Raw genomic sequence first — 23,363 nt, forward strand, 5'->3', positions numbered from 1 at the left:
CTGAGAGAGTTGGGATTGTTCAGCCTGGAGAAGAGAAGGCTGCGAGGAGACCTTATTGCGACCTTCCAATACTTAAAGGGGGCCTATAGGAAGGATGGGGAGAATCTTTTTAATAAGGCCTGTTGTGACAGGACAAGGAATAATGGATTTAAACTAAAGAAGAATAGATTTAGACTAGACATTAGAAAGAAGTTTTTTGCAATAAGGGTGGTCAAGCACTGGAACGGGTTGCCCAGAGAGAGAGTGGAGGCCCCATCCCTGGCAACATTCAAGGTCAGGTTGGACAGGGCTCTGAGCACCCTGATCTGGTTAAAGCTGTCCCTGCTCACAGCAGGGGGGTTGGGCTAGATGGCCTCTAAAGGTCCCTTCCCACCCAAAGCATTCTATGATTCTATGGTTCTATGAAAAGCAATGCCCACATTCATCTTCCTGAGCAGAGGGAAGAGAAGCAGCAAATTACGGGGAATTTTCAAGTATTCTTTAAAAACCCTAACAAATTAAAACAAAACAAAACAAGATGATGTTTTGAGAGCACACCGTGTAAATGTTAGTCCCTTTCTGTAATGAAAACACTAAACAGAGGAGAAATACATTTTATGAAAAGGTATTTTAAAACGTACTTAACAGGGCAAGTCCCCAAATGCAACTTAATGACTTCACACCGGACCATCAAGGTAATTTTGCCTTTCCCCCAAAAGCTTAAGCCATTACTTCACCTGGCACAACACGACAGTGAGAAACACCGTGTGCCACCCAGCACCTGTCTTCTCCAAGGCTTTCATCGGCAACAGTGGACGTAACACTGCTGCACCACGGCCTGGTACAGAAATATCCCAAAGCCAATTTCCCAGCCAACTGTATATTACGGAACACCCATCATCACTCTTGGAAATACAGAAAGAAATGCCACAGTAAGCTGGAGCCCTTAATATTTATGAATGCAAAGAAATAAAGACTTCCTCACGTCATAAGGTCTTTTTAATTAGTTTTATAACCACTTACACACTTAAAAAGAAAATGTCACCCTCATCATATCACATTGATAAAACAGTGCTTTACGGAAGTTGTACAGTATACATTCTGCTTGGAAGCACCAGTGCCTACTAATGGTGGCTCAGGCTCTCTCATGTACTTGTGCACAGATTCACTCACCGTGAGCCGTATTTATATTTGAAAGTTCAACACACCGGACGGAGAAGCAGCCTGAGCCACTGTGCACTCTCACCTGAATATACCTGGGCACATACAGGCAAGCTATTATTTACTGTAAATAAACAGTAAATAATTATAATACCCAATACTGTCAGATTGAATAACTCAGATTAGCAGTAGCATTTTGTCACTTCAAACATAGCGTGGTTCGCTAAGGAGTTTTGTTCATGGGTTCCTTTTACTAGCGTGTCTTTGTGGGCAAATTCTTAGAGAATAATTTAAAAAAAAAAATCAGAAAAGAAATGGGCTATGGAATCAAATTTGAGACATTAAATATATTCACTTTTCCTAGTTAAGCCTATCCGGTACCTATTGTTGTTCTCATTACACTAGAGAACTCAAAGGAGCACCTAAAGCTGCTGATGTCCGCTAGCACCTCCAAGTAAAGGACGTCCATGAAGACTTCCAGTGCATTGGGGTGCTGCTCAGCTCTCTCGGGACTAGGCCTTTAGCAACCTTAGTTCGCAGAGAGAGGGACTTCCACAAAGTATTGAGGATTTCTGTCCTTAGACTAGCCTGATACTCTTCCACTGAGATCCTCAGACTTCTAGAGCTTGTAGCAATGTCTTGAGCTGGAAAAATCCTTTCCAGAGCTGACTTTGAGGGATGTGGTTTTCTGCACTCACAGCTGGGCTCACAGTATTATAGAAAGAAAATAAAAGCATGAGAGATGGCTATGGAAATGAACATTAATGGTTACTATTAACGTAATTTAGCTTCAGTTAGAATGAACAACAAGACGACAATTATACATGAAAAATTAGCTTTTATTACAAATGTTTAGTAATAAGTAATGATTTTTCAAATTTTTTTTTACTTACTAAACCTAAACATACAAAGTCAGAAGCAAACAAGAAATTGGTTAAAATCTTACTGAAGGTTAACTTGTCAGTAGTTCTATCAGATTTCCTGCAAGGCTTGCTTTTAAAATGTCTTATTTATTGTACTATCAGCTTTCCTTTACAGAAATGCTCATCCTCCAGTAGACGTGTAGTCATCAACATGGATGATTTGATTCATTTATATAAACAGAAGAAGGAAAAAATAAGCTGTATCCATCTCTCAGTATAAAACCTATTTCTATATGTTATGTTGCACATAATTTAGAGCCTGGCTTCTCAAGCCAAATATAGCTCTTACACTGACTGCAGCGTGCACCATATCAGAAGGGCAATGTTACTAATTTCATATTAGTTGGTGAAAGTATTCTTTGGTCACAAACATCCTATATCTACTCAGTTTACAGTATGTCAGAAACTGCTTTTCACCCATTTCAAGGAGCTTGTTTACATTTTTATTTTATTCCATGGCTTTCAGATTTTTCTCCTGCATGTATAAACCATACCTGTGTGCATGCATGTGCACAAAATTTAGTCGAGTTGTTTCTATGCAGACAGATCAGGAGTGAAGAAAGGATGTCCTTTATCTTCTGATACCTTTCCGATGTCAGACTGCAACAGCTCTAGTCTAAAACAGCCTTCTACCGGAGTCCCTCTGGATAGGCGATTCGTATTTAGTGCATTGCATTACTGAAGTTTTCAGAATATACAAAATATGAAAATTGTGATCATTTTATTACATTGTCTATTACACTGTAAAGCCACATTATTCAAAATCAAAGTCTTATTTTTGGTGGGAGAAGTTTAAGAGGGTAAGGGAAAAGAAAGCTGCTAATGATCCAAGCAAGAGTGTCTGGACAGTGACACTTTGCTTAAAAGGCACACCAAGAAAAGGCAAGCTAGGTTCCTCTCCTGATGGTTTAAATCTGTTTTATATTTTTTCTTTTATATATAGATATGCATATATATGTGTGTATACCTATGGAAATATATGTATGCACACACACCTTTGAGTTTTTGAGAATATAAAGTTCAAGAATGAGAAATTCGTTTTAAATAAGAACAACACTAACAGGGGGAGGTTGGTGCTGTTATTTTTTTGCTGCATTATGATTATAATCTAATGGCACAGTGATATGATTATACCATTTTTTACTTTCATCATTTCACTGTATAAATGTGAGGCGTAAGACTACCAGGTGCATTTATCTTGCCTAAAGTAATTTTTATGGATCTTCTGTGTTCTTGCTTTTTCATAAGGGATGGTCATTACTTTAAGAAATATGAAGAGGGTTGAGGGTAAGGTTGCTCTAACAATCACAATTAAAATTTATTTGACTCTAGGGTTCACATGTTAGAGCGTGGCGTGCACGCAAACACACACAGAGAATGACAATGACAACGATGGCTGTATACAGCTCAAACCCAAGTACTGGTCCCAGCACGGCTGTAGTATGCTGATCTTGTAAAAACTTTTGTTTTCCTTTTGCATGAGCTTTATGATATAATGCACTGTTACCAAAATCTGCACTGTTCCATCTAAATGGTCCACATATGATGACGGTAAATGTTAAGAGGTATGAGATGATTACTAACTTCCAGAAAACATTTAACAGAAGATGCCCATACAGTAGTCACCATTAAAAGTTTAACAGCTGAAGGTTGAATGTAAAGATCTTTTCAGCTGTACTGTTTAGAAAAGTATGACTATCACAGTAAAGTTATTTACACAAAAGGCAACAATAGCAAAGATATCAATAGAGAACACAGTAGATTGTTCAGAAAGTGGATCACATTTTCTGCTAAGTCTGAAATATTTCTTGCAATGTTGTAAATTCTACCTACTAGATATCCCACAACACAAACCAGACAGAAGAACTTGTAAAAAGATATTAAGAGCTTGGTCCTGCATTTCTGATTCCCCAAAACCTACCACAGAAGACCACAGGAATTTTGAATGTTTAGCAACTGCAGGACAAAACCCTCAGAGGACTGCAAAATGTTGCTTCTTTTCAGTACTTATTATATATAAGTATTCAAATGATTTTCTTTGGCTTTTAAATTACTATCCCTTCGTATCTATAATGTGAAACCAAACCCAAACCACTAACAACTCCCCTCTCCTCTCAAAATGGTGATAAAAAATTAAATGAACCAAAAAACATACCTAGAAAGTGTAGCTGTTACTTCATTATAAAACTACAGTGCAAAATAGAGGTTTATACTGGTCAGAATTGCAATAGCAATTGGAAATTTACACTGAAGGACTGACTGCAAGTATTGCTTCTCCTGAATAACAGAAAAATCAAAACTGATTAGGCACTTGCTTTCTTGTTTAATGAGAGATCATTCAGTGTATGTAAAAATGATAGAAATACTCTCTAAAAGAATGCTCTGTAGCGTAACAATTGTATTGCTCAACTACAGCCACAGTCCCCAGTTCAGGAGAACAGAAGAACATGTGCCTATTACTTATTCTGTGCTTAAATCCTACTGATCTGAATGGGCTGGGTACATGTTCAAGTGCTGTCCTGAATTGGGATGCTTGCTGAAATTGGGAGTTTTAAAATATAGTGGTGAGCTTCTTTTCATTATACTACAAGACCAATTTTATCTAATCTGGCTCTGCTCTCCACAATATTATCCTAGTACTTCCTAATAAAAAAGAAAACAGGCATAAAATAAATAGGATAACCAATGATTACATAATAAATACACTACTAAGTGGGAGGAAAATATATTGCAACGTAAGGCTCTGTAGTGTTGCACAATCAAGAAATCGTTCCAGGTGCTCCAAAACACAACTCCTAATGTACAACACCAAGTTACCACTATACACCTGAAAAAGATTGGGAAGTAACAGATTAAACTTCTATTACATTAAACATTTGAAAATATAAACAAGTGGTAATGTGTTTCGCTGCCTTTGCAGAACAGCGTAGGTATGTTCTTTCACTGCTCCAATTGTCATTACTTGTGAAGGAAAATTCAGAAGATTGGGTTTTTGAAAACTCTCATAATCGAATTCCTTCAGACTTACAAAGTTACCAGTGTCCACACTGACTCATAGTATTATCTCTGAAAGTAGAACAAACTCAGAAGTTTTGTTGCCTCCGTTTCTTTGCATCCATCGCATCTAGGATAGGTTGCCTCTTTGCAGTGTACCTCTGACGAAGCTCCTCGATTTCTCGTTCCATCATAGGGTCCAAAGCCTTTAATCGCATCTGTAATTCTTCTAAACTCAGATTCTTTAACTGTAAAACAACCACCAAAAAAACAAAAAAAAACCCACAAAAAAGATTAAAAATTATTTACAACAAAGATGAAAACCACCACCTTTCATAATCCTTTAAAATTTACAGTTGCAGTGGGGTTTTTTTTGGTGGGTTCCCCCCCCACACTTCGAGTGTATGTACAGACATATATAACTGTTTATATAACCAAAAGCCTTAGTATGCTCCACAGTAAATAATTTAACAGCACATGAAAATACAAACACACAGAGTACATTTAATTTAAAAAAAAAAAAATCACTTTGCAAACGTTGCAAATAGATTGCAAATAACTATAGGGCTGGAGTTTAACTCACTAGGCTGAGAAAAACCATGCCACAGCATACACAATTATATTCATGTACATAAATTATATTGCTTAATCAAACACTTCTTACTGAACTGTCTCTTATAGAAGCCCGAAAAAGGCAGCTGCTGTAAGTAATAGCCTGACAGATATTTAGAGGTACTTTCTGATAAGAATGACAAGGCACCTGTCTTCCTCAACAGAGTGCTGCCAGAACTAGTCAAAGCAAATTGCTAACAGAATATTTAAATAATACATGAAATAACTTCCTGAATTCACGGGAGTTACCTTTGACCAAGCTCTTCTCTTTCTAAAAATATTTTCTCACAAATGTTAAACAGTTCATTACATTGCATTCGTTAAGAGCGATGGGTCATATAACAAGTAAATCGCCTCACTGGCTTGCTGGCTGCTGCAAACAACTTGGAGTCTTGTCAGGTACAGGGGCATGTCAGGCACTACTGCCCCACCTGCTCTTGCAGGGAAGGATCTGCATTGGAAATATGTTCCTTTGGCTGGCCTATGTATTTTTTTTTTTCCTTGATGAAGTCTAGTGCCTCTCTGCATTTCCTCTCGTCGGAATTGTCTACGTGCCAATTACTCTTGACCGAGTGTGAAAAATATCAACAAATTTCCAATAGTACAAATAATTTCATCTTGGGAAAGTGACGATCTATATTTTGTTTGCAAATATTCTGACATTGCAAACAAGCACACCACCTAACTCAGGTGAAAAAAAAAACAAACAAACCAAACCCCCAACATTTTCTGAATCATCCTACTAATGAGTCAATACTTCGTTCATGTATCTAGGGCATTCCTCCATCAACACAGTCTGATCTGTTTTCCCTGAGGAATGAAATACTACTTTTGATCTTTATTTTTATCAGCATCTGAGGTATATAAATTAGCAACACATATTGCTACATACAGTCCAAACGCCAGCATTATGACTTCTACTAATAGACTACATAGCACATAGTAAACAAATAACTTAAAGTCATAATAAAGAGGGAGTGCATATCAGAAATTCATTGATGAGCATATGCAAAAAGATGCACATTTCCACACAACATCATTTTAACAATAAGATTCCTAATGAAGATGGGAATTAAAACCCAGATGTCAAAATATCTTCCAGGACCAAAGATCCTTAGACATGTATAAGCTTCAGAGACCTCAGATGCGCGCAGTAGCTCATCAGTAATGTCTGCCTCTCCCAAGGACAAATGACACCTTTCATTTCTTAGGAGGGAAAGAGTTGCCTCCCAAGGAATTAAATATCATCTGGTTTACTGTATTTCTCCCCTTTAATATACGCAAGAAAGGATGGGGAAAAGGAATCCTAATTCCTCGGTCACCAAGACTTTTGCAGAAAACCACCTTCCCATTTTCAGAGAAAGAAAAGATTAAAACAAAACCAAAACCACTCTTTCATTTTTAGCCCATTGGTAAATGTAATTGGCACGACAGACACTTTTCAGTGAAGATATTCTTTTAGAGGACTGAAGTGTCAGAGAGGTTTGCAGTATTAAGAGAAGAGACAACAGTGCCAATTCCTCTGTTTAACTGATCCCAACGCAGCACAGATGCGAGGAGCAATAAACCCACGTTTTTTAGCACGTGTGAGAGGAGAAACATATTTGGAGCTCCATGGAGCAGCAAATGGACTAAGGAAGGCACCATGAATAATCTTGCGTGTCAGTGTTTTGTGAGAACTGCCACTGATGAAGTCTCCTGCCCGCTCTGGGCCAGCCATTTATTCCCTCTCAGTCACCACTGTAGACATCAGGCTTACACCGCATAGAATAGACTCCAACTCATGCGATCACATAATTATTCTCCACTGAAAAACATTTTTTTATAAATTGTCAGAGAAGAATGTGATGGGTGAGTTTTTATTTAAATTTCAATCAAGAAACAGAGCCAGCAAACAGAATTAAATATTCTTTAAAGATCACAGACAGCTGGGCTGGAAATTAAAATATAAAGAGAATGAATTTTTAAATCCAGGGAATAAGAATCATTCCAAATGATATCAACCATGTCACCCAGGGAGCCGTAGCACTCACCTATATGAACGGCTGATGCTTGGGACATTCAAAGGAAGTTAATGACAGAAAACAGGGACATTAAGAAACTGAAAATAGAGTTATGAAGGTCTCATCTATCTGACATCAGGCGCTGGATTAGGCAGGAGTAGTCAGAGAGCTCTACATACTTTAGAAAACCACTTAATCACATCTAAAAGCCACAGCTGACTCTAGGATGCGTGCGTGTCCGTGTCCATGGACATATGTGTCTCCTTGGTAAATTTCAAAATATTTTTTCTTGACTTCTGCCTGTGCTATAGATGAAGCCCAAAGCCTGCAAAAGCCTAAATGCTGAATGCAACAATAAATACATCAAATGAGATGCACAGAAATCATTCAAACAAGATATTTAATTATTCCTATGTAATTTATTCCCCTGCATGATAAATACTTTAATTCAAATTCTTAAAGCGATAGAGCTCAGCACTCTCACTCGCTTTCACTTGCAAACAGTTCGCAATTTAAACTGCCAGAAATAATTTCCCATGTAGTTTGCTGTTGTAACAACTAGGGCTACCAGTGGTAATCATAGAATCGTCTAGGTTGGAAAAGACCTTTAAGATCATCCAGTCCAACCATTAACCTACACTACCAAGCCCACCTAAGCCAATCAAGGGTAGACTAGACTAAACCATATCCCGAAGTGCCACATCTACCCGTTTTTTGAACACTTCCAGGGATGGTGACTCCACCACCTCTCTGGGCAGCCTGTTCCAATGCTTGACCACCCTTTCTGTAAAGAAATTTTTCCTAATTTCCAGTCTAAACCTCCCCTGGCGCAGCTTGAGCCCATTTCCTCTCGTCCTAATGGGAAAGGAGAGGAGAGCATTCAGCTGTGTAAGCTACAGGAATTCAAAAAGGCTTTAAATTATATTTTGATAGCTTTTCAAAAGCTGTAAACTGTGGCAGTTCAGTAATCAGGATAGTATTTGTCTGACAGTGATAGATAGTTCGATTTCTGCCACTCCAAATAACAGAACCAATCATGTCCTTTCGGAGATCAAACACCCACAAGCACACAACTGACAGCAATTAGTGTCAAGATGGGCCACCTCCAAGACAGATATCTTCAGTGACTGGAGTTTCTGGTAAAAGCATTTGCCTTCACTGGGACCCTTCACATCACCAAGTAATCACGTGGGTTTGGGAAAGCAACAGTCCAAACTCCAATTTATAATGTCATGAATCTATCAGTTACATACACTAACATATAATAGTCAGGAAGCGTGTGCATCTGTTTTACACACACATAAGGTTTTTTAGAGTGGATATGCATACTCAGTTTTCCAGTAGAAAACTTAGGTGTTTACAGACAAAAAAATCCCTTTTCTGCTGAAAGGTGTATTTCTTAACCTAATCACTAATGAGAGTTACAATGTATAAGGGAAGCAAGGAAAAAAAAAACAAAGCAAAACCATTTCCAGAGCCAGATAACATTGAAGAATTTCTTCTACAAGCTGATGGATTCTCAACACACAGTCGCACCCAAAGAAGCCACACTGAATTCTCTACTCTGCTTTGCTAGAGCAAAGGAAGCTGACTTTGCCTACGAAGAGGCCAGCCAACAGTCATCCTTGCGGGGCGAGCTCCCAGTGGCGCAAGCCGAGTGCCAGCTGATGTAGGGGAAACCAGTTCCCCTGATGTAGGGGAAATCCTGACAGAAAAAAGGGACCCATGCAGGAAGGAGCTCCGTCAACCCAAGCTGCCAGCAGGAGAAGGTCCTTTCAGCAGCACCACCTTGAGCTGGGACAACCAGCGCAGAATCAAAGCATAACTAACCTTTTAATTGAACTTACTCTGGTCAGTACTAGTTTCAGGTCGATTGCATTTTTTACATGTCTTCGAACAGTGACATACAAGGAATTCTTTCCTCACGCACTGATGTGGTCATCCCTCAGAACTAAACTTCAGCAAGGGAAGTGCAACAATTTTTACTTTTTCGGTCTTTCGGTCCAACTTCTTGCATCCCAGATGGACCAGCTTCATTTGGATCAGTGTTTGCAGCAAACCGAAGAATAATTACTTGTACTGAATACTACTTCGGCCTGTAGGAGGGCCCACACCATACCTTACATATTTTGTTTACAAACCTGGTCAAATCATACTGATGAAAATTCAGACCAAAATGGGCACTGGAAAATATATGGAAAATACACGCATGTGTTCCTGTCTACAGACGTGAGTACTGTAGCAGTCAGCTGAAAAGGAAGGAGACAAAGTACAACCAAAAGTGGACTCTCCGAAGTCATCAAGTCAAAGGGTACAATGTAAATCCTGACTACCAGCTTCCACCTGTGTCCAGCACAGGAGTCAGGCGGAAGGACATGCATCTGAGATACTCGGTGGTGCTTGCGGTCCATGGATTTAGGTGAAAGGGTCTGGAAAAGAGTCTGGAACTCATTAGCTGTGCTTGGCCAGCGCATATCTGTAGCCATCCAAACTTTTCAGGGGGTGAAAGCCAAAGTTTTGGTGGATGTAGCACACTATAATCTTAATCCACCCTTGACAGCTAACAGAGGTAAATAAGAGCTCTAGGCCTGTGATGTTTTCAATATGATAAAATTAGATTTCATTAGTAATTCCATAATGCATGAGTTACCATTGCAAACCTCCAGTCTATCAAACTAAATTATGGAATACTGCCATTAAGCTGGTGCATCAAAAACAAGCGAATGTATTTTCAGGGTTTAAATTGTTAAGAAAATAGATATTCAATCAAAAAATAATCTGTATCAAGTTTGTTGTGTTTACTTGAAAAAAGAAATTCTTCCTAGCAACTGCTTAAATGAATCTTACAGATGCAACATGCCTTATTAGAGGCCTTTGATTAAAAAAATATGGATTGTTAATACTGTACTCTGAGTCATCTATTTTCCCATCTGCTAGTAATTCCTACAATACGACCTATCAACAGAGTGGCTAACAACAATAATTTTCTAAGGCAATTGCAGAAGTGGGTTGCCTATAGCACTTTCTAAGATTTAACCAGTGCATGCCTTGGATTGTTTTGTGTTGTTAGTGGCCTCAGGTAAGAGAAACTCTTTCTCTCCAGCTGTTCCCTTCCCTCTGCTTAGCAGAGTTTTCTCTTCTCTAATGGAACGAGCTCCACTGATGATTTCAAACTCCTTTTTTACTAATATAAAAAGTTAGACTCGAGTCAGGATCCAAAAGGTACAAGGTGGGCCTTTCTGACCAATTTTTCCAGTCTACAAATTCAAACCCAAATCCCTGAATCTGACTTTCATAGCAGTTTTCTCAGGCTTGCATGCAAGGAAATACTCCACGGTTACTGTCGTCTGTTCAGCTGCTCCGGTGCAGCAACGAGGGGAGAACTGCTGTGTGTCCTGCGCTGATAGAGCAAACCGTGCCGACCTCGTATAAGCAGCATCAGGCAATGCGCTGCCTGAGACACCCACTGGCCACGCGTCAGAGCTCCGACTTGCTGTCATCCCCACCCCTGCTGTCACTACAACGGGCAAATTGGTCGCAAGAAAACAATCTTGGATGGGGAACTGAGCGAAAAGCATTTATTTTGGGATATTTGAAGAGCAAGTCTCCTTGTTGCAAAACACAAAACATAGGGTTATACAAATACAAAAAGGATGTCATTCACTATCATTATTTTTGACCATTTATGAGAAAGAAGGACCAACAACCTAACTTTTAAAAGCCAAAGTTTGTCCTGCAGGACTGCAGTTATCTTAAACATTTTGGGGGGTAAAACAAGCACATGGCACTGAGAGAAAATTAGAGATGGTCAAGTTCATGTAATCTTTAAAAGTCTTTATAGGGACAAAAGTGTATAAAAACGTCCCATGATTAATTCCTATTTTCACTAGTAAAACCCCCTCTGCTCAGACATTAAAACTGTACATTGTTTTAATAACACATAGCTAAATCTCAGTTACTACCATCAACATTTTTCAGCTCTAGAAGGCTTTTCTTAGGTTCATACAAAGTTACATTTCAATAGCAAACCACCAAGGGGAAAAAAAAGTTTTCTATAGCATTAGTACATACTACCATTTCCACAACTTTGTCGAATACTGCCTAGGACTTTCCTTTGAGCACATTAAGTACTGCCAATCCTAAATTCCAAAATCATGAGCTGGGTCCTTCACCTTCATTAAATTACCCTTAAAAATTAGATTCCTAAAATAAGAGGTTTTTAGGAGGAGGGAGGTGTCTTTTTAAGTCTCTTTTCACTTCTGAGTCACAAGGAAGCAGCTAGAGTCTAAACATTTCTGCAATTAACAAAGCTTAAAAGTTCAGGAGAAAAAAAAATGTAGTAGCCAAAAACTTCAATAAGCAATCCTGACTACAGGAACTGAAATCTAAATAAAAGCACATATCATCGTGAAACACAGTGTAAAATTAGCAATAATGCTAAGTCTTGCCTGTTGCAATTATACCCAGTTCCTGACAAAACCAGTCATGTAGCACGTATTAATGCTTTATCATATCCTAAGCAGCTCAAGTATTATTTACATTGTTTTTACCTACTGTAGCAGGTGATGTTCACGTAGTTGTGCGGTATATAATTTTCACTAAAATAAATAAAACAACATAGAAGACTCTGAACACGGGGAAATAAACTGCAAGCAATGTATCTCAAAAAACTGGCAGCTAGTAAACATCCATTAATAAGCACCTTTGAGATCAAATCTTTAGTATTTGATAGATAATAAGTTCAATAAATAAATTTAATTTTAAAAATGTACAGAAGGAAAAAATCCTACCATTCCCTCTTTCCTATGCCATTTACAGAGAGCGTATTGTTACATTACACGCTTACAATTGAGTCTACTGAAGCACGATGCTTTAATTTGCTATCAACTCCTCTTTAGGATTGCATCATCTATCACAGACATTTTAAAAACTACTTTTAGAGTATCACAGGCAAAAATTCACAGTTTGAAATGCCTTAGAGAAAATCTTGGTGTTTTTTTAATATACTGTGATTTTCTATAGCAGGCATCTCAAGCTTAATGGTACAGTTAACCCTGAAGAATACTATAAATGTTTACTGGAACTCCCAACAGAGTAAATAATCTAAAGCTTAGGAAAAACACTCCATCTGGATACTCACCATGCTATTTAAACTTGATTGCAAATATACCCACACAGTGCTGATAGCAAAGCAGCTACCACACCTGATCTAAAAATATACGGGATTTCCCCCCCAGCCCTTTCTGCTTTTGAAGAAAAAAAAAAAAAGCATGGGAAGAAAAAACAAACAAAAAACCCTAAAACACCTTTTCAAATATTACCAAGCAAAGATATAAAACTTTAAACTGAAAAGGAATTCTTTAGCTAGAGCTTTTAGCGTACAAAGTAAGTGGTATTAGAAAGTCAGCATTTTATCTCTATTAATCTGTAGCTCTCCAGGGCAAGTGCTTTTAGTTGTCCTTCATCATGAGCTCAGCTATCAGCGGGTACCTTACAGTGCCCTTGTGTTCAACATATCACATTTCAGCAAACTGCAGTTATCATTCAGCTATATAAACCCAAATGGTACCTTCATATTCAAAAGTTCTGTCAAGTTAAGGCACTGCCTCCTTGACATCCGATTCCTCCATGAGAGGATCATTTTTAAAATGTTCAGAAAATAACAGTATTACATTTTTGTAAAATTTTACTGATCTACACGTAAATCCAAGCTGTATTAAGAACAAGCATATAAACTATTTGGGACAAGAGCCATTTTAAGAAAATAAAACCATTCAGTTAACACGCCCAAACATCCTAAAGATAAAATAAAAAATGAAAGATGTTCCCAGTTTTGCTAAAATATTTTGTAAATGCAAATCTATATTGAAAAGTAAAGACATAAATAACATGAAATAGAAGTCCTGAGGTTAAAAAGAAAGCTGTATTAAAATCTACAAATTCATGAAATACATAATGATATCATTTAAGGCTATTTTTCCTCAATAGTTCCATTTAAGATTATTTTAAAAATAGGAAGAAAAATGGAAACTCATTGAATAATGAGTTATGACACAACAAGATACATGCATGCACAAAGATAATCTTGAAGTTAAAACCAGACCCAGAAAAGCATTTAACCTGAAGAGCAATGGAAGAGGCTAGAAGAATTTTAAACCTTAAACCTCAAACCTCAACATCCTAGTGAGGGACAATACAAGTGAATCTCAAGTTTCTTAAAAGTACAGAATGTTGATGCTCAAAACTAAAACAAAAACGGATACAGCAAAACTAAATTTTCCTAACAGGAAAAGTCTGTTGGAGGAGAGACACACCCCCCCAACCCAAAACGCACACTGAAATTTATATCTTACTTGCTGAGCGACCTTGATTCAGTTATAGTCTTTATAAGGAAGAAAATTTAGTTCAGTTTAAACCAGCCAATTTAGACAGGATCTAGGCAAAGAACACATCATCTTTAATAAATGGAAAAATGATAGACATACTGTTTGCTAGGTTTTACTTCATTTCATGCAGAAAGCGTTCTGGTAGTCACGTACAACAGAGGATGGGTTTCAGCCACTTTTGGTACAAGATGGACAGGAAAAAAACCTGCAGTCCAGAAACTTAGGGCAATTTATAGGCAACAAATGCCAGGTTTCCTAATCCCTGGGGGAAGGAAGAAAATACAGCAAAGACAGCAAAACTGAGACATCAGTTGAGAGAGGCCTCCAAAACGTCAGGAAGAGCAGAATCTGAGTGCAGCAACTGAACAAAGGCAGGGCTAAGCAGCTTTAACTGAGCTGCGAGTCGCAGCAGGGAGAAGAGATCCCTGCCTCAGGAAAGGCACGTAGCTTATCCTTGGGAGAGGGATCAGGGAGAAGACAACAGCCAAGCCTACCTGAGCTTAAGGACCAAAACACAGCATGTGGACACTGCACAGAGACCCGTAGCGATCAGGGAGGGCAGAAGTAATCCCCCAGCCTGAGGCTACCAGCATCTTCGCTAGACAGCAGCAAGTTTCATTTTCTGTACAACTTCAAGGATTTAACAGAAGCACTGTTAGCTTTTAAGAATGAGTCTCAGTCTGTAGTTTCTCAAGTTTTCTTTATTCCATCCTCAATCGTCTTTTGGAAATCCTTTCCCTGCCCCAGAACTGCTCAACTACCTATTTAGTTTGATGTGGTTCACAGTTTTCCTAAGCACTGAAAGAACTCAGCTTGCTAAAAGATTTGGGCTCCCAACAGCAGCGCCACGGCCCATGGAGTCCCTGGACAAGAGAAGGGTACTGTCCCACTCCTGCACCATGTTCAGCACCCTGCCAGCCACAGGGGCTAGAGATTTCACTTGCTTATGACAGCTCTGATGTTATGAAAACTGATTAAAATTGTTTAGGAAACTTTTTTATTGGGCTCAAGAACTGAGATTTTTTTAAAATCTCTTTACACCTCAAACAATAGTTTATTAACTCTTCCTAATGCTGCTTTGTATTGAAGTCTTATCTACAAATCATACCAATCAGGCAGATACTGCAGTTTCAGCTGGTTCGTTAAAGTGGATTTAGCTTTTCTTTTGTCAAAATGCACCAGCTCCAGATTTGTAACACACAGCTTAAACAAACACTGACTATCAAATAACCTGTAATCAACCTGATGAAATCCACTTTATGATGGTCTAAATCTAGTAGACAGCTACTGTCTTGCTTCTTATACATACTAAATTTCATCCAAAAAAATGAACAAATACAGAAATGGGTAATCTATCAGATAGCACCACTTAGCTAGCAGCTTTTAAATAATATACAGTATCTTTTCCTTTACAGACATGTAGTAGGCTACTCTCACTACAGTAATACACTAAGAAACATGGCAAAAGTAGGAAAATATAGAACAAGATAATTGATAATTATTCATGTCAAAACACATTAAGAAGCCCATGTACCAACATACAACTAAAAGCAATACTAAATTAAAAAAAATACCACTCTCATCTTAATGAACAAGAAATCCAGACTATCTCAACACTGAACAGTACATTTAACCATAATCTAATTCTATTTTCTAAAACACAATACACCCGGTGAAAACTGTGATGCTCACTCTGTATTAGTTTAGAAACTTCATTTATTCATTGAACATGATTCAATGATTCAGTGGCATATTCACTTACTGATTCCAAAACTGCCAAAATCATTTGCCAAAAAAATACTTTATTATCAAATATTTTGTCTACAACTCAAACATTAATGTGATCGAGCCAGAAATTAGCACACTTCTTTGTTACCTTCATGGTATTATCTCCTACAAAGGTCTACAGCTTTTGATCTATTTGCTTTGTCACAGAGTACAGAACAACACTAATTTGTTTAATTAGGTTTTTCAGATTATAATCTGCAGATACAGTTGTGGTTTATTACTCAGTGCAAACAGGTACTGCACAAGCTTTTGTGCCAACGCTGTTCATTAATCCCAGTACCAATTTATAGTGCTCACTATTCCACTTCTCTGGAGTAAATGATATCAATTATATAGCCCACAACTATGGAATGGTATGAGCTCTGCAAACCCTTATGATGTGACCCAAGTCTCAACAGAATCTTTCTGGCCTCTCTGCTGGTTTTCCAATTTATCTCAAGTGATTATCTAGGTTTCAATTATATTCCAGTTTTCTAGACTTAAAATCCGTACAGGAAAACAGGGATAAAATCTTATTCATTGCATAGTATATCAACAATGGAAATGCTACACATACTGCACTTGAACATCTGTAATGTTCAAGTGTCTGTAACTTCAAATCTAAACCCTCCCCAGAAAAACACTGTTGGGAATTTAATCTAGGTTTTAAAATTGATTTAGTATTCATGATTTGGAAACTGAAGTAGAACTAAGGGCCTCATCTATATTACTTCCAACCCTAACTACCAGGGCAGGAAATAATGAGAGCTCCCATCAAGCTCCAACTCATGCCAAACAGTCCATCCAGCACATTCCTAGACCATATAAAAAGGATAAGGAAAATGTGAGCCAGACAAATGCATTCCTCAAATGCAAGGTGTCAGTACTCAAACAAAATCTGTGCTCAATGCAGTCAACTGCTATACAGCTCACAAGCTCATCTTTAAATAATGTTTCACAAGTGCACTTTCAGAAATAATTAAAAGTCAAATTTTATTTCAATTTACCGTGCCTTGTAAAAGCAGTTCGATTGCTTTGACCATCTTCAGAGTAGCTCTTTTCCAAAGCAAAAACAAAAATATAAATGTTAAGGTTATTAAATGCTCTTGCAATTCATTTAGAATATATCACTGGGGTTTCTGCTTACAGTACATCTATTCCTCAGTTTGAACGGTATCCTGCATGCAAAGACATAACACTGAAGAGAGACAAAGTACAAATTAATGGGATTGGTCACACATTAAGTGTCATTGTTCAGAGTTTGTAAGAATAGAGAGGGTATGAACAACTCCCTCATCACCAACAGATCTGAGGCATATACATGAGCACAAACAAATGCAGGGAAACATAGGTTTAGTGCCAAAAAGTCTGCATATCTGTCCTGGACTTCTATATGAAATATGAATTTAGCAATGCACATAGATTACTTCTTGATCCAGTTATTGCACATGTCTAGATGTAGGCATTAGGATTTCCTGTTGAAGAAAAGCTACTCTCAGAAAGACATATCAATATATAGCATACATTCTTGAATTGATGTTAATGAAATTCACCTTACGTGGCAGAATGATGCGGGGAGAAAAAAAAAGTCGTGAGTATCTTTATAACATTTACATCCTGTCACAAGCAGAAAACAGCACCAGTTCAAATAGTTTAAAACCTGGTATTAACATATAGCAACAAATCTTAAGAACCTCAGAAATATAATAATTTAAAGAGTCCCCAGCACTGGTCTCCTCTCCCCTTTCCACTCAAAAGAGATGTATTTTCATTTGAAAACTCAAATGATATTCAGGGTAGATTCTACTGGTGACAGAGAAGTGGCTTTTGGCTTTAAGCCACCATCTTCTGAAAAGCTGTTACAGTTTTAAATATAAACTGCCTTGTTGAACTACCACACATATTGAGCAGTGGACCAACTAGCCAATTCTTTTCTCCCAGAAGAAACAAACTGCCAGCTCAGGCTTGGATGGGGGAAAAGTTATACCTCTTTTTCTGCTTCCTGTCTTCGAGACTTGCACTGCTGCTGACACAGCACTCTTGCACTCTTATGGTCCGAAATCAGAGTGTAATCAAAGACTAGATGTCCTAGCATCCTATCATCAGAGAAGTTACACTAACAATTTAAGAATGCTACAGACACAAAGAAGGTAATATTTTGTTGGGGTTTTTTTTGATGACACTGAAAAGGTAACGTTTTCATTATAATATTCCTACTTAATCTCACACACACACACATATGCGCACACAGTTGAAATTACAAATACTGTATAAGTGTATTGAGTCTGGCTGAGGTGAAGTTAATCTTCCCCATAGCAGCCCCCATAGTGCTGTGCTTTGTGTTGGTAGCTAGAAAGGTGTTGATTAGACACCAGTGTTCCGGCTACTGCTGAGCAGTGCTCGCACAGCATCAAGGCTGTCTGTCCAACATTTCCTCCCCATCAGTATGCTGGGAGTGGGCAAGATCTTGGGAGGGGAAATAGCCAGGACAGCTGATCCAAACTGACTAAAGGGATATTCCATACCATATGATGTTGGATCAGCAATAAAAGCTAAGAGGAAGGAGGAAGAGGGGACATTTGTTATTTACATTCGTCTTCTGGAGCAACCACTACGCGTACCAAAGCCCTGCTTCCCAGGAAGTGTCTGGACACGGCCTGCTGATGGGAAGTAGAGAATAAAATCTGTTTCGGGTTTTTGGGGTTTTTTTTTTTTTTTTTTTGCTTCCATGTGTGGCCTTTGCTTTTGTCTTTTTTTTAATTAAAACTGCCTTTATCTTGACCCACGAGGTTTTGGGTTTTTTTTTTTCCATCTCATTTTCTCCCCACCTGTCCTGCTGAGGAGGGGAGTGATAGAACGGCTTGGTGGCACCTGGCATCCAGCCAGGGTCAAACCCACCATAATAAATTATGAGAGTTCACAATACTGTCAAATCAAACATATTGGAGAAAACAAAAAATAATTTATTTTAGCAAATTATTTTGTTACAGTGAACGTCAAATTCACCAGAGGCTCTACTAAAAGGCACAATGAATGCAAGTAATGACTTCAAAGTATTTTAAAATCCCAAATACATGAACAGGTATTTTAAAGTAGTAACATAATCATGTTGTATACCAAAAAACCTGGGGACCTGGTCCATCAGTTCATTTTTTAAAATAAGTAGTTTTGAGGGCTTCCATTTCCATTAGCAATTCTCACTTTAAACATTCAGAGAGGTATTGGCTTCTTGCAGTCTTCACCCATTTCAATCGCAAACCACATTCCTCTCTCCCCCATCAGCATCTCCTCTTGCTTTAAACACAATCTTAGAGAAATATCTCATTCTGTTGTTTTTGACATTAATATCTGAAAACATCTTCCATTCTGGGAGTTTGTACTTATGCCATCTGATGGTCTGTATTGCACAAGGAACCCTAGTAATTATGAACTAAATGTCAACTAACGTGGTTGATGATGATGTTGCTAGAAGGCCAGTCACATTTACCAGATCCTGGCCATTAGAATAACAATAGAAACTAGTAGTTTCAGTAATTTAACAATTTCTCCTCCCACAAATGTATTCTATTTATACTATCTCAAGTAGTATCACTGTGCATAACATCTTGCCTAGAAGCAGCAACATTGCAAAACTACAGGGTAATTTAACTTAATTTGCTTAACTATGCTGAAAATATTTCACATCTTGCTCAGCAATTTAATATCATGCAAAATTTTGAAAGCAATATTGCTTGAAAATTGAAAAATTTGCTATTTATTGTTGCCATAACAACCATAGAAGATTGTGTAAGAAAATACCAAGCAATAAAGGATGAAACGCCATAGAAACAGATAAGAATAGAACAAGTTGTGTCAGCACTAGCCTTAAGGAAAATTTTAGGCACAAACAAGCTCATGGATAGAATTATAAAACGGTGGAGAAACGGAAAAGGGCAGTTAAGGTGGGGAAATCAAAGAGGTAGTTATATGGCATACTGCCAACGTTCTCCAACAGAGATTACATGCAGATTAGTTGAAACCTCTAAGAAAACTAAAACACATTAAATAAAAATTCAGCAGAGATTATGACAGAAATTTGTTTCAGGTTTTTTTTTTTTTTTTAAATCTCTTGCTTATAACAATACTGCTGCAGTGTTGCATGATATAAATAGTTAAAAGCCCTCAAAACCAGAATACAGTAATAGCTAAATTGCTGCCAGTTCTACATGGTTTTCTAAAATTCCCTCCAGCAGAAGGAACTAACAATTGACTTAGGAAGTTACAAAGGAATTCAAATGTGGGGATCTATTTTCCTGTAGGTCAACCCACTACTGCACTGTATAATAAATGTAAACATGAAATGATATCATTTCATCTCTGCTCCTCACCTTTCCAACGACCTTTCAGAGAAAACATCCTGGAGCCTGAATTTTGTTTGGTATGGAAGTCATACAGGCTGGATAATATGACATTCCTACCTATAAGCAAAACACCTTTAATGCATTTATTTCTCCTAAAATAAAAATAAATGTTATACAGATATCTCTATATCAAAGCTAGAATCAACACACAGACCAGTCAAAATCAAAATTTTGTGTACAGCAGGAGAAATAATACATTTACAGTTCTTTGTTTAAAGAATTAACAAAGCCAAAACTGAACCTCTCTCTAGTAAAACTCCTTTTTGGATGTTATCCACTGACTTGTATCGAGAGCATAATCAAGAAAAAACACTTTCTTTTCACATCTCTCTTGTTTCAAAGAAAGACAAAAAAGCAGATGGGATTAAAATGGAGCTCAAACCAAAGATGGTAAATTTAGATTTGATTCAGACAACATATGGAAACCATTCTATAAAGAAGGGAATTCTTGCATAAGTTAGTTCAGGTGAGATGCAACCAAGCCAAAGACAAGAATCTTAACAGAAAGTACAGCCTTGATTTGTTGCTAATAAAGCAGCAGTAGAACTTGGGAGCAGTCTAAAAAAGGATAGAGATTAAGGAAGCCGCTTCATTCTACACTTAATCTGATCTAATGTCAGGAGGTAGCCAAAAGGGTCAGTTCTGCCGTGTGAAACCCTCGGGCTCCTGACCCTTTCTCCTTACATGAGATCTACTAATTCTGCAACTGCAGGGTGAGCTGGGAGAGAGGGGAGGACAGGACACGGGGGTGTCAGATGGGTTTTTTTGAGCACACCGAATTGACTCAGCTAGATTGATACAAGGAGAGTAACAGAAATGAGCAGGTGCCCCCTTCTGCCATGCCTCTCTCTTTCCATAACCCTCATCTCCTGAATAAGTCTGGGGTAAGATGCCACCCATCTATCCTTGGTGCCAAGCTACAGTGGCCAAGGTCAGCCCCAGCAGGCCAAAGACAACAGCTGACTATTGACCTCAGACCACAACCCAATACCTCACCATAGGTATTGAACTGGATCCCTCTTCTCAGAGGCAAATTATTAGTAGTAGTAGTAACTGAAACTCCTAGCAAATTAACTTCCTTTGAAACCTCTGCCTTTGCTGAGTTTGGACAGTATGACTCAAAGTTATCAGGACAAACAGCACAATCACATAAGTCTCATTTCCTCAGGAAACAGACCAAAAATAATATACAGCTATATTGCACAAAAATCTTCTTTGTATAGGGTATTTAAACATTGGAAACACCAATACGATTAAATGTGAACAGAAAACACGGTAAAACTGAGTATCTCATTTTGGGTAAGTATAGGCTGGGGGGGGAAGGGAGGCAGGCCGGGGGCGGGGGTGGATCATAAAAGTCTATGAAAGATGGCCATCCCTTTGTGAGAAAGTGAATAAAATTGATTTTATACACTACAACTAGTAAAGAATTAATTGTATAAAATATTTCCCCCAAAGCCCTGGCAACAGGATTAGTAGTTTCCTCAAATCCAGTGTGCAAGCAGAACTATAAACAAGGAGTTTAAATACAACAGTGGGGGATTCTGCAGGGCTGGGGGCCAGCCAACACAGAGGCTTTTATCTTTCTGGTATTCATAGCACTTTAGAAGAAACACAGAGACGATGTATCCTCAGCACATTTTAGGATTCATGTTATATTTGACAGTGAAATAACAAGACTGCCCTACCTATACCAAAAACGGCAGGGGATCTGAAAACCCAACGAGCTGTAAGTGAAAATTTAATAGCATCAAGCAAAGCTTTTTTTACCAATTATTTCTTGTAGGCTTGGGAAGAGTAGACTTAGAAAATTCAATTGTAAACTTTTTTCCTACTTCATGAAGGTTTGGGGTTTTTTTAAATGCAAAATGTATACACAATCACCAGACATTATCTGTGGGCTACACAATACATGCTTTTGAAAATATTTTATAACACCATCTTACAAAATAAACTATTGCAATAAATTCTTAAGTTTTTATATCTCTTCCTAATATAAACTAAAAATATCATGATAAAAATGACAAGGAAATAAAAGCAACAGAACAAGAATCTAGTACTATGGATTCTTTTATTCTCTATATGATCTTCTCATTATAAAAAGAATGTGAATTATGCCCCAATAGTGGAGTAGGTAGGGATCTACTCAAATGCTGCAGTTACACAACAATGAATTTAAAAACACAATCTAACTCATCGAATGTATTTCTAAAAAGCTTTCACACCCTTAAAGAGGAAGAAATACCGTCTTTGGAGAAAAAGGTTAAGGTGTCACTGACAGCCCACCCTTTATGTTGCTTCAGTGTTACTGCTGAGGTCCTGACCTGTGTTCAATTAACTGCTCAGGCAGCCCCTGGTTGAATTTGGAAGCATTCAAAAGCTTCTCTCGCAGAAAAGCCTCCAGCAACTTGGCATTGCATCTTCTCACCATTGTGCAAAAGCATCACTTTATCAAAAACATAACAAATTTAAAAGCAGTATACGAACAGCAGAGTCCACAACCATTGTGATAGCTCTGACAAAAATGCAAAGACTATCTTAACTCTTCAACAAAAATGTTTTAATTAAAATATTTCAGTGAGGAAATTGCCATTTCACTTTTCACCACAGATTTTGATTATCATTAAAAACAACACAACTAATTACAATAAAAGTTTAAGTCACAACTACAGTTTCATTAGGAAGCATTTCACCAGAAAGTGAATGTTTATTAGGAAATTCTCTATCCTATGAAGTAAAAGGCATCTATGGATATAAAAAACAGGGCAAAAAAAAATTCTGCAAGTATTGCAAAATAAGCTACCGCATAGCCCACTAAAACTCTCCAAATACTGAGATTCTACAACACTGCAAGAAAAATGTATCTCACTCCTGAAGTAATGACACCTTTTACTGATAAGGACTACAACACCTCATTCAGTTTTACTTCATGCTATGCAACACGTAACACTGAGATCAAAAGGTGTTACTAAAACTACAGGCTAAGGTTATTGCCAACCTAAACTGGCAAACCAAAGGCAGTGGGGAAAGGGAGGTTTTCGCTGACTGCCATCCAGGGCAGTACACAGTCCAGGACCACGTGATGAGCTATCACAGTACCCATCCTGTACGGAAGATGGCTTTTCATGAAGCAAAGTC

General features: G+C 37.9%; 1 protein-coding gene across 3 annotated transcripts in view; it reads right to left on the reverse strand.

The window, feature by feature from the left end:
• Nucleotides 1-3,096: 3,096 nt before the first annotated feature.
• STK3 (serine/threonine kinase 3) overlaps nt 3,097-23,363 on the reverse strand; it is a 141,102-nt gene continuing 120,835 nt past the window's right edge. For 2 of the 3 annotated variants that reach the window (XM_075728224.1, XM_075728223.1), the window contains one exon: nt 4,856-5,305. In XM_075728224.1, the coding sequence (XP_075584339.1) occupies nt 5,147-5,305 (159 nt within the window). In that variant the 3' untranslated portion in view covers nt 4,856-5,146. Of the gene's footprint in view, nt 5,306-23,363 lie in introns of all 3 variants that reach the window. The other variant, XM_075728222.1, reaches the window with a different exon arrangement.

This window comes from Pelecanus crispus, chromosome 2 (genome assembly GCF_030463565.1).
Source record: "Pelecanus crispus isolate bPelCri1 chromosome 2, bPelCri1.pri, whole genome shotgun sequence".
In the NCBI taxonomy this organism is placed as follows: domain Eukaryota; kingdom Metazoa; phylum Chordata; class Aves; order Pelecaniformes; family Pelecanidae; genus Pelecanus; species Pelecanus crispus.